Source organism: Ricinus communis, chromosome 7, assembly GCF_019578655.1.
Source record: "Ricinus communis isolate WT05 ecotype wild-type chromosome 7, ASM1957865v1, whole genome shotgun sequence".
Classification (NCBI taxonomy): Eukaryota; Viridiplantae; Streptophyta; class Magnoliopsida; order Malpighiales; family Euphorbiaceae; genus Ricinus; species Ricinus communis.
The window spans coordinates 1,281,912-1,295,096 of record NC_063262.1 but is presented as its reverse complement, the minus strand read 5'-3'; the positions used below and the strand labels follow the sequence as shown (position 1 = coordinate 1,295,096).

Here is a 13,185-nt window from a genome sequence, read left to right as displayed (position 1 = left end):
AGAAAAATATTAGAGAGTTAAGCAATTATTTTTCTCCTATTATAAAGAGAGAATTTTAATGTTTTCTCCTTTATAAATAGAGAGTTTATAACTCCTATTATTTTCTTATAGTAAAATTCTTCTATCCTTACCCGTGGTTTTTACCGTGATTTGTTTAGGGGTTTTCCATGTAATTTTGTGTGTTCTATTGTGTATTTTGTCTTACTTTATCTTTATTTTCTCAAATTATTAGCTGTGATTTTGCTCTATCAGGTTCATATTTTTCTACAATTGGTATCAGAACTTGGTTGGTAAGAAATTTCTTAAAATTCTGTGATTGCAGCTCAGTCTGATCTTTCACATCATAAAAGGATTTTGAGTTTTTTTTGGTGCAAAAGAGCTTGTGTGGAGTAGTAAGAATACTTACAATTTAGGAAAGGTTCTGTCTAAGGATATTGGTATTTAAGAGGTCCGCTTGTGACCCTCCAGTCTTTCCTGAGAACTTACCTAGTGAGTTGTGTTCATTACTGCGGTTTATTTTACAAGCTAAAAGGCACCGTTTGTGATAGAAGCAATGGCGGCAAAATTTGAGATTGAAAAGTTCAACGGGAGTAATTTCTCACTGTGGAAATTAAAAATAAAGGTTGTATTGAGAAAAGACAATTGTCTTCATGTCGTGAACGCAATGACAATACTCACAGATGATAATAAGTGGAACGAGATGGATGGGAATGCTAGTGCAAACCTTCATCTGGCACTTGCAGATGGGATCTTGTCCAGTATAGAAGAAAAGAAAACGGCAAAGGAGATTTGGGACCACCTCACTAGATTGTACGAAGCCAAGTTATTACACAACAAAATTTTCCTTAAAAGGAAACTTTACACATTAAGAATGTCAGAATCTACTTCAGTGACAGAGCACTTTAATGTCTTGAATACTCTATTTTCTCAACTCACATCTTTGGGCTATAAAATAGAGTCACAAGAACGTGCAGAACTTCTACTCTAAAGTCTATCTTATTCGTATGATCAACTCATCATCAGTTTGACAAATAATGTTGTTACCGAAATTCTAGTTTTTGATGATATAGCAACTGTTATTCTTGAAGAAGAAAATCGACGAAGGAACAAGGAAGACAAGTAGGCAGGTTCACAACAGGTGGAAGCCTTGATGGTGATGAGAGGGAGATCAACAGAACGTGGTCCAAATGGGAGTCACAATTATGGTAGATCAAAATCGAAAAGTAAGAAGAACTATAAATGCTACCATTGTAGTAAGAAAGGTTACCTGAAGAGGGATTGTTGGAGTCTGAAGAATTCCAATCCTCAAGAGAATGTGGCATGCACTTCGGATGATGGAAATGTATTGTGTTGTGAAGCAGCAATATCAACTGAGAGCAGAAAGAGATTTGTTGATGTATGACTTCTTGACTCAGGAGCAACTTATCATATGACCTCTCGAAGAGAATGGTTCCATCATTATGAACCTATTTTAGGAGGATCTGTGTATAGTTGTGAAGATAATGTCTTAAAAATCATAGGCATTGGAACTATCAGGTTGAAGATGCACGACGGTACAGGCCGCACTATTCAAGGAGTGCGACATGTGGAAGATCTGAAGAAGAATTTGTTATCTCTGGGACAGCTGGATGATCTTAATTGCATCATCAAAGTTCAGAAATGAATCATAAAGATTAGCCGAGGAGCGCTTGTAATTATGAAAGGAGAAAAAATTGATGCTAATTTGTATATGTTTTTAGGAGAGACTGTGCATGAAGCAGAAACATCTATTGCTTCAAGTAGTTCGAGCGAGAGATCTGTAATGGTGTGGCATCAGAAGCTTGGACATATATCTGAACAAGGCATGAAGGTTCTTGCTGAGAAAAATCTACTTCCTTGTCTCACAAAGGTGTCATTACCTTTTTGTGAGTATTGCATAACAAGGAAGCAGCATCGACTACAGTTCAATACATCCAATTATAGAAGCAAGGATGTTCTAGAATTAATTCACTCTGATGTATGGCAAGCACCAGTTTCATCACTAGGAGGAGCTAAGTACTTTGTGTCCTTCATCGATGATTACTCCAGGAGATGTTGGGTGTATCCTATCAAGAGCAAAGGAGATGTATTTGCAGTTTTTAAAACTTACAAAGCGTGGGTTGAACTTGATTTAGGCAATAAGATCAGGTGTTTGAGGACAGATAATGGAGGAGAATACACAGGTAATGAATTTGATAGCTTTTGTAAGCAAGAAGGCATTAAGAGGCAGTTCACTACGGCATACACTCCTCAACAAAATGGAGTGGCAGAGCGGATGAACAGAACTCTGTTAGAAAGAACTAGAGCAATGTTGGGAGCTGCAGGCCTGAATAAGGCATTTTAGACTGAGGCAGTTAACACCGCTTGTTATGTGATTAACCGGTCACCATCTATAACAATTGATCAAAAAACACCGATAGAGATGTGGACTGGAAAGTCAGTTGATTATTCAAACCTCTATATATTTGGAAGTCATATGTATGTGATGTATAATACCCAAGAAACTACAAAGCTGGATCCAAAATCCAGGAAGTGTTTGTTCTTGGGATATGCTGATGGTGTGAAGGGGTATCGCCTGTGGGATCCCACTGCCCACAAGGTTATAATCAGTAGGGATGTAATCTTGTTAGAAGATAAATTGAAGGGAGAAGATGATAGCACTTCAAAAGAAAATTCAGTGACTACAATTATATAGGTAGAAAGAAAGTCTACAGAAGAAGATTCTTCTGAAGCAGCACCAGAGCACGAAGAGGAAGAACTAGTCGAGTTTGAAGAGCCAGCCGAGTTTGAAGAGTCAGAACTTGGAAAGGAAAAACGTATAAAATTTACACCAACCTAGCAGAAAGATTATGATATAGGCAGCAATGTCGCATACTGCCTTCTAACTGAGGAAGGGGAGCCATCAACTCTCCAAGAAGCAATGAGTAGTTCATATGCATCTCAGTGGATGGCAGCAATGCAAGAAGAGATGGAAGCTCTACATAAGAACAAGACTTGGGAGCTTGTGCCACTACCACAAGGAAGAAAGGCCATTGGCAACAAATGGGTCTTTAAGATTAAAAGAAATAGTGATGATCAAGTGGAGCGGTTTCGTGCAAGAATGGTGGTGAAAGGATATGCTCAGAAGGAGGGGATTGACTTTAACGAAATATTTTTTCCTGTGGTTCGATTAACAACTATTCAAGTAGTCTTGGCGATGTATACTACATTTGACTTACATCTAGAGTAGCTAGATGTGAAAATAGCTTTTCTTCATGGAGATCTTAAGGAAGAAATTTATATGCTCCAGCCAGAAGGTTTTGAAGAAAAAGGAAAGCGGAACTTGGTTTGTAGGTTGAACAAATCTTTATACGGTTTAAAGCAGGCGCCGAGGTGTTGGTATAAGAGATTTGATTCCTTCATCATGAGCCTTGGATACAACAGACTTAATGCAGACCCTTGTGCATATTTCAAGAGGTTTGGTAAAAGTGATTTTAGTATCTTACTGTTGTATGTAGATGACATGTTGGTAGCAGGCCCTAACAAAGATCATATTGAAGAACTAAAGGCACAGTTGGCTAGGAAATTTGAAATGAAGGACTTGGGACCATCAAACAAGATTATAGGGATGCAAATTCACCGAGACAGAAATAATAGGAAGATTTGGCTTTCTCATAAAAATTATTTGAAGAAGGTCTTGCGACGCTTCAATATGGAAGATTGTAAGTTAATTTCTACCCCACTTCCTGTTAGTTTTAAATTATCCTCCAGTATGAGTCCTAGCAGTGAAGAAGAAAGGATAGAAATGTCTCGAGTACCGTATGCATCAGTAGTGGGGAGTTTAATGTTCGCGATGATTTGTACATGACCAAACATTGCACATGCAGTGGGAGTAGTAAGTCGGTACATGGTGAATCCTGGCAGAGAGCATTGGAATGCTGTAAAGAGGATCCTAAGATATGTTAAGGGAACCTCAGATGTTGCATTGTGTTATAGAGGATCCGACTTTATTATCAGAGGATATGTTGACTCAGATTATGCATGTGATCTTGATAAAAGCAAATCTACTACAGGGTATGTGTTCACACTTACTGGCGGAGCTGTGAGCTGGGTATCAAAACTGCAGTCAGTTGTGGCGACATCAACAACAAAAGCAGAATATGTAGCAGCTACACAAGCTAGTAAGGAAGCAGTATGGTTGAAAATGATGATGGAGGAACTTAGGCACGAACAAGAGCATATTCCTCTGTTCTGTGATAGCCAGAGTGCCTTGCATCTCGCAAGGAATCCAACTTTTCATTCAAAGTCAAAGCACATACGAGTTTAGTATCACTTCGTTCGTGAAAAATTGGAAGAGGGCACTGTGGATATGCAAAAAATTCATACTAAAGACAACCAAGCAGATTTTTTGACGAAGACAGTTAACACTGATAAATTTATTTGGTGTCAATCCTCTAGTGGCCTGATAAAAGTATAAACAGCATGGAAAGGCAAGGAAGAGAGAACAGTGTGAAGATCTGACTGATCCTCAATCAAATCTTCAAGTGGGAGATTGTTGATATTTAGGGATTTGTATATCTCCCACATTGTTAAGTTATTAATTTTTGAGGAGTATTTCTCCCACATCGCTAAGTTAACAATCTTGAGGTACCTTCCAATCCTATATAATAGATGTCTCACTTTGTTATTCAATCATCCCAAAAATAAGAGAAAAATATTAGAGAGTTAAACAATTATTTTTCTCCTATTATAAAGAGAGAATTTTAATGTTTTCTCCTTTATAAATAGAGAGTTTGTAACTCCTATTATTTTCTTATAGTAAAATTTTTCTATTCTTGCCCGTAGTTTTTACTCTAATTTGTTTAGGGGTTTTCCACGTAAATCTGTGTGTTCTATTGTGTATTTTGTCTTACTTTATCTTTATTTTCTCAAATTATTAGCTGTGATTTTGCTCCATCAGATTCATATTTTTCTACAGATAATATAATTAAAATTAGTTTTAATAAATAAAAAGATCTGTAAAGAGTTTTCTTAGCCAAACACGGTTTTCTTTTAGAACAAAACCAAAATGTATGGATCTCATCCGTCACTACTAATATATATTTTTGATCCATTCTCATAGCAAAAGAAAAAAAAAAAAAAAAAAAAAAGCTAACCAAAATTCATTACAGATCACAATATTGCATAAAATGGTTAAAGTTGTTGATGGGTTCTTGCAATTATGGTGTTTGTCTCTATATATATATATATATATATATATATATATATATATATATATATATATATATATATATTTTTATGTTTGTTTAGTTGGAATTAAATATGTGTGTTAAATATATATAATGGCAGACAGGTGCTTTTTGATGTTAATGAGAATTATCCATTTTTGTGCTTTTTGTATAGGCTGAGAAGGACTCATACTTTTTGGTTGGTTAAATTATCAATGGTGGAAGCTTTTAGCTAAGTTTGCTACATATCAATGAAAATGGCTTTGGCAGACCTCTCAAGCCAACTCAAGGTTGCTTATCTCCAACCCTTCTCATGTTTTCTGGTCGCAAAGAAGGAAATGCCATTATTCTTTAACAAACTAGTGGCTAGAATTTCAGGTTGCAACCGGAAGACCAATCAATGTTGTTGATGTTAAAAATAGTATATTTATATTATTAAATATTTATTATTGTTATTGTAAGAGTCAATAATGGTTATAAAGTATTTGAAGAGTCTATGGTTAAGTTGAATATCTAAATATATGAAAGGTTATATATTTAAAGTATTAAGTGACATGAATATGAATAATTAAGTTTGTAAATATTATTATAAATAGTTTATAATGTTAATAGTTTAGTAGAACCGATAAATTATCTCAAATAAGAGATAGAGTATATCTTCTGTCCATAAAAAATATATATTTGTTATATATTTTTCTTTTTTTAATAATTTTTTCTCTATGTTGTGGTTATTGTTTATCTCCTTCTCCTTTCCTCTCCAACAAAAGTGGTCCGACAGTTAATCCCCTGCTCCAAGTTCTGATACAATCCTCTCAATAATTCTTTGCATGCCTTCCGTAGGAAAAGCTTTAGTCCTGGCAAGGCCAACTTTCAGGGTTGAAAGTGATCAATAGCAAAAGTTATGTGAAGCCAATTCTTCGATCCTACAGTCATCCCTGCAAATGAGAATATTACCAGCATCAGTTCAAGGTAAAATGGAATAACCTAAAGAGTTTGTCAAGAATATTACATGGTAGAACTATGACTGATTCATCTTTAGCCAGCCTGAGACTGAAGTCCATATCATCCTCAATGCCTTGTAATGATGAAAAATTTTCAGTTTTTCCCGCAAAATAATTTTCTACTTAATTTGTTTATATTTTTCACCATTAAAAACATAGAAGCTTCAGGTCTTCTCGGGCAAGTAATGCAAGAGATGTCCTGGATTCTGTCACAGCAAAGGTTTGCAGCCTCCCGCAATAAGTTATTAATTTTTTTTTTTTTTTAAAAAGAAATCCTTCTTGGTGTTCATAAAGTTGTGGAATTACACCCTGATGCAGATGGTGAATATTTTAACACATTTCAATATAACTAGTAAAAAGAAATAAGCTAAACAGAAACATCTTCTTAAATTCAACGTAACTTATTACTATTACCACTCATAAACAATGAAGCGGAGGAGAAATCACATTTGTTTAGGAAATCTATGTGTTATTTCTTGTTTCAATATGATCAATTTCTTTCGAAAAAGCATCATAATATCATAAACCTATATGAAGGTTGCAGGATCAATGCTCAAGATGTTAAGATAGCTCTTGATTGAATGAACAATCTAAGAAGAAGGCAAGAGGTTTTTCTAGTATAATGCAGCAATAAGGAAAGAAGAGAGAGAGACAAACAGACCACCCAAGTTTCTTGAAGGATGCCTTTGGCATCACTAAGGACTAGCCAGTCGATTCTCCAGGCAGGAACAATCTATCTCTCGGATAGAGATCCGAGTAACGACAGGCTTTCTTTAAATGTTCATAGTTGTGCCTGTGGACATTCCACAAGGATTTCCAGGGTTTATGATAACCAAGCAGAGCAGCAGTGCTTTCATCTGCCAGAGCCTCAGAGGGCTTCAAAATCAACCTCCCACCCCTTTTCAGGGAGAAGCTCAAAATGGCAAACCTCGAGATAGGTTTATGCTATTATACCTTCATAACATGGGAAATCTGGTCCTGGAAGCAAAATGTTAGCACTAGGGGAACCAAGAAAAGTTATAATGAGAGTTCAAGAGCTTGTTTGTATCCAAGTGTAACAATCTGGCAATAACTCATACGAGAGATTAAGTCTATAGATATTCAGAAGAATATTCAATTTTATATTTTTAAGAGCTATTTTTACTGAATTTTAAAAAATCAATCCATTTATATTTTCAAAATATATAATTTCAGAATTCAAACAATTATAGAAATACATTTACTAAAATAATACTTTTGCCCACCATAACGCTGAACTGCCGAGTAAAATTATTATTATTATTTATTATTGCCTCCATGGAAAAAGGCCCATTTTGTTATGTGAATCGAGAATAGGCCGTCAAAATGTGCTTAAAAGAATGGCCATGCCCCCAATTGAAACTAACTTGTAAACAACTTAGAAAAAGGCCAGCCCGAAACCGTTGAATGATTGAACCTCCTCATAATTTCAAAACCATACTGTTAGTTTCATCAACTTTAAAAGAAAAAATATATATTATTTTAACTCACTAGTTCTAGTGTTTTATTAATTCTAATTGTTTTATTCAACTGCTTATAAATATTAACTATTTAACTTGTTAATATTTAAAATATATATCGCATATATTTAAATTTAGCATCTATATAATTTTCCTTTAAATTCATTAGAATAAATTTAATATAAATATGACGCTATATTTATTATAAGTTTATAATCATTTATACAATCTTAAAATTTATATGGTATTTATATAATTCTAAAATTATATTTTAATTATAATTAGTATTAGATATAATTCAATTAAAGCACTATTACTATTGCTATTATTATTATTATTATTATTACTACTACTGTTGTTATTAACTATTATATTATTTTGTATTGTCATAATAAAGGTATATGATGATATGTTAATATTTAGTTTAATTGGTAATATTTTTTTTATTTTTTTTTATAAATTTCTTATGCTATTAATTTGTATAATGTACTCTCTCTTGATATACTTTTTTTTTTTAATGAATTATAATACCTACAAGCATACATATAAACATTGTGCAAGATATTTCTTTTATATATCATTTCTTTCAAACATTAATATATTGTATTAAATATATAATAATATTAAAATTACAGTTAATATGTAATTTATTATGATTTTATTTTATTATATTATTAGCTAATATGATATTAAAAATATAAATGGAATGCTATTTTCTACGACTAGAATTACCGTTGATTTAAATTTCTATAGAAATTATATAAATTATTGAATATAGATTTTATTTATTGTTAAATTAAATTAATAAATAACTAAATTAACTTAAAATAACTAAGGTTTTATTAGTAATTTTATTCGTAAATAATTAATATATTAATGATTTGATAAGTTAAAATTTTCCACTTATGACTTAATAATCTAATTGTGCACTAATTTTAAACGTAGGAAAAAGATATCTAAATTATTATTTAGATTTTACAAGATTTTTATATTTAAATTATGCCAATTATTTTTTATTAATGACCTAATTATAAGATTATTAGGTTAAAAATCACAATTGCTCTTTCTAACTTATATTATACACTATTAAAATATGTCAATATATAATATACTTTACAGTATACATACTATTAAAAATATTGCTCTAAGCTTTGTAGGCTGGTCAGTAAGACTAGATATTACTTATTTTAACAGTTTACTTTCTATTCAGTTAGAGTCAAAGTAAGTACGTTACTATATGTTTTAATATGCAATTTTAATTATTTACTCATTATATTAATATTATTAAATATATAATTAATTAATATGCTATTTTAAAAAGTTAATTATTATAATAGATAGATTATTATTAATTAATTTAATATTAAAATATAATTGTTACATTTTATTATATTTAATAAAAATATGTCACGAACATTTTTTAATATTTCTCATATGTAAGGGATATAAGGAAATTTATAATATAGCTTATATATTTTATTCCAACAAAAATTTGAATTTAGAATGGGTTTAATTACTTATTTCAAATCAGTACAGAAAAACTATTCTATGGTTTTGCCTTTATATAAATAATAATTAATATTAATGTAGAAAAGTTTGTACAGTTTAATTAAAATATACGAATTAACTCAAAATTAGTCAAGTAATATAATATATTTATGCAATTTAATAAATGAATTTGATATCAACTTAAATTTTTAGATCTATCACAGTGGGTCCATCAGACCAAATTTTCATGACACATTTGAATGATTAAAATAGGGTAGTCAAAGCAGTGGTGGATAAAAGGGAGGAGTAGAATAAATAAATAAATAAATAAATAATTACTCTCTCCTCTCGAATAAATTGTAAAGAATTTATATTAATTTATATATAAAATTAAGATTAAGAGGTTTTAATTTCATTTAAATACTAATTAATAGATTTTCATATTATAAAATTATGAATATTACATTGTCAAATGTTATATTTTGTTAAAATATTGGGTTGTGTTAAAGAAATTAAAGAAACTAAATGACACATATTTGCTTATTTTTTTTAGTTTAGAAACTAAAGATTGAATTGGCTTAATTAGTTTTATTCAGATTTAATAAAAATAATGAACTTTTATTATAATACTAATATTAAACTTATAATAAATCAAAGCGAACTATTTCTATTCATTAATCACTTTTTATAATTAAAAGCAACCTTCCCCACCGCAAAAAAAAAAAAAAAAAAAAAAGTTAAAAGAGTAAATTAATCACTTCTACCTAAAGCTGGCCACGTGTTAGTCCTCCACATGACAAGGTTGTTGAAATGTGCACGCGGTTTTTAAGAGCGTGAGGACGGTTAAGAAGCGTCGCACTTAGACAATACGGTCACGTAAACAGGAGACTCCACCGAAACATCTTTAAATTATTAAAATAATGAAATCTTTTAATAATTAATTATACTCCCCAAAAAAATAAAATAAAGAAAGGGGATTGATAGACACAACACAACACGGATATTGTTGCTTGCTGTTGTGCTGATACTGAAGACGCGTCAAGCTGAAGACAGGGACACGCGTCGCATAGTTAGTGGCTGTTCTTCACTCTCTCTCTCTCTCACACACACACACTTAACTGTCGGTTCAAAAAGGGCATTCAAATGGAGTCAGAGACGGCGTTGTGTGGCGGATATACACACTTTCCTTAATCGTTTTGTATTGATCATTATCTAATTCTAATCCACTAATTACTAATTAATTTGCTTTCTTTCTTTTTCTATCAATTTCTTTTCTTTTTGTATTTGGATTATGAGATTCCCCATTTAAGTAGAAAACGAGCATCCTTACTTTCTCTAAAGTGACCTTTTTTTCAAGGTAATTTTTATTTTGCAAACAAAAGAATTGCATTGTTATTTATTATATGAGCAATTCACCTAGTCTAATTAATTAGAATAACTTTTAAATTATATTATCATATTATAGTTTAATTTAGCTATATGCTATAATATAATATAATATATATAATTTATTTCAAATTAATTAAACTAAACTCGAAATAAATAAATCATATATGTTATTTAAATTGATTTTATTGTGAATATGTCTTTCAAATAAATATAATTTTAAGTCATCATAGCTTATAAATTTATAGAAAAAATATACATATATATTATCATCTATTTATTAATAAAAATATTATATTTATAAATTAATTTATAGTATTAAATTAGTGGATCACTCATTTATTTAGAAGATTGTGATTATCTGCTCATGGGCTAATATACTTGCACGCTCTTGAGAGGAAGTGTGGGCACTAAACCAGACAATCAGATAAAATCAAACACATACGTAAAAGTCAAGCCGTGAGTTATAACGGCGCTTCCCTCACCCCACCACCAGTGACCTGACCTCGTTATCCTAAACCAAAGCCGGCAAACAACGCCGCTTGTCTCGAAATTACCGCGTGCCACGTATCCCAAACAACATTATCATATAGTAGTAGTATATTTTCCTTTTTCTTTTTCTCTTTCATTTTTTATTTTAATTTTAATTATTGTCTCCACGCTCTCTTCGCTTGGGCGGCGCCACTCAGTCAAACCCCACGCTGACTGGACCCTACTACTCTCTCTATAAAAGCCCTCCCCTTTCGCCTCCCATATTCCAAAACACACCATAACCCGTTTGATTACTATCCATAACCAGATTCACGGATTCAGGACCCGTAAAGGCAAAAATGGCTCCCAAAGATAAGAAAGCGAGCCCTACCAGCGGCATCACTGATAAGAAAGAGATGCATTACAGAGGAGTAAGGAAGAGGCCATGGGGCCGTTACGCTGCTGAGATACGTGACCCGGGTAAAAAGAGTCGGGTCTGGTTAGGCACTTTTGATACAGCTGAAGAAGCTGCTAGAGCTTACGACAAGGCGGCGCGTGAGTTCCGTGGTGCTAAAGCCAAGACTAATTTCCCTCTACCCACCGATGAAATTTCCGCCTCCAAAAAGGCTGTTAATTGCAGCGACGTTGTTGATAACCCGAGCCCTAGCCAGAGCAGTACTGTTGAGTCTTCCAGTCCTCCGGCGGCGCGTGAGATTACGCGCGGCGCTGGCGGAGTTGTGGGGAGGTTTCCGTTTGTTTATCAGCAACAGCAGCAGAGCGTTGTGGGCCCGGTTTGGTTTTTTGATGGGACTAGTCTGGTAAGGCCGGAGTTCGTTACTCAGCGGTTTCCTGTACGGTTTGAACCGGTTGGGGCCGAGTTCGGTGATGGGTTTGTTAGTGGTGGGACCCAGAGTGACTCCGACTCGTCGTCCGTCGTGGACGGAAAGCCGGCGAGAGAGTTCGACCTTAACTTTCCACCGCCGGAGGATGCTTGATTTTGTTTTTTTTTTTTTTGGTTTCCTACCCAGGCAAATAACTCATTTTATTTTTCACTAATTTTCTATCTTTGAGGGTTCGATAAAGAAAATAGAAAGTAAAAAATAGAAGTGATAATCTCATTTAGTGGGTTATCATCGAATGTAAATAAGTTAGGTTATTTTATTTTTTGCAGCTGAGAGAAATAATTATAATATTCTCTCTAAGTTGTTTTTGTTTTCAGCTGTAACCTCACATTTTACAAGTGCTTCTTCATCTTCTAATGAAATACAGATTACTTATTTTTCATGTATTAATCTATGATGATTTTCAGGATAGATTTTTTCATTTTGAGCCAAAACTTTTAAGCTCAAGTATTATCTGCCTGCCTGGTTTTTGATTGAATTGCACTGAAATTTAAGATTGTTTTTAGTTGTTAAAAAAATAAAAATAAAAATCATTTTTAAAATAGGAATTTTATTCACTTGGGCATGTTTTAGATGTTATATGAAAGGGGGAATAATGAAATTTGGTACCAACAAAAAGCTAGATTTACCTTCCAATTGGTAGTTCACTAATGCCCATACCTAACTACTACTCAAATAGGCAAATGACTTCTTCGAAGGTAACAAATCTGATCATCCATTTTAAATTTGTTATTTAAGACTTTAATATTTGTCACTTCTGAAAAACCTTACCAGCAATTTTTAACTACTATTTATATTTTTCCATTTTCAGGGAAAGAAAAAAAAAAAGGAAAAACATTAGGGAGAGGAAGAACTTTTGATCTATGAAGCAATTGACCATTACAAAATTCAGGGCTCAAAAAAGCAATAGTTCTAGATTTCCTTGATTGAGGCGAAAACTTTGTATCTAGAGAGTGCGCTCAGCCAATAGATTACTGCCAGCTATATATTGCTAAATTGATGAGAATATTTAAGTACTCTAGGGAAAAACTTGGCAGGTTTTTATTAATGCTGTGTTTGGTAAATGGAAAATGAGAGGAAGAAAAATAATTCAAAGAAAGGGTGGAAATGTGATTATTATTAGAGGTGAACAGATTTTAAAAGAAACCCAAGATTCGTTTGTAGAAAAATACTGAATATATTTAAAAATTATAATTTTTAATAAAGTTTATTTAGTTTGATAAACAATTAAGTC

General features: G+C 32.5%; 1 protein-coding gene and 1 pseudogene across 1 annotated transcript; one reads left to right on the top strand and one right to left on the bottom strand.

Annotated features, from left to right (window-relative positions):
* Positions 1 to 6,003: 6,003 nt before the first annotated feature.
* Positions 6,004 to 7,473, bottom strand: LOC112534654 (annotated as a pseudogene).
* Positions 7,474 to 11,307: 3,834 nt separating this feature from the next.
* LOC8269141 (ethylene-responsive transcription factor 4) lies at positions 11,308 to 12,333 on the top strand. Its single transcript, XM_002517825.4, has one exon. The coding sequence runs from the start codon at positions 11,409 to 11,411 to the stop codon at positions 12,042 to 12,044; it is 636 nt and encodes a 211-aa protein (XP_002517871.1). The 5' UTR covers positions 11,308 to 11,408; the 3' UTR covers positions 12,045 to 12,333.
* Positions 12,334 to 13,185: the final 852 nt, after the last annotated feature.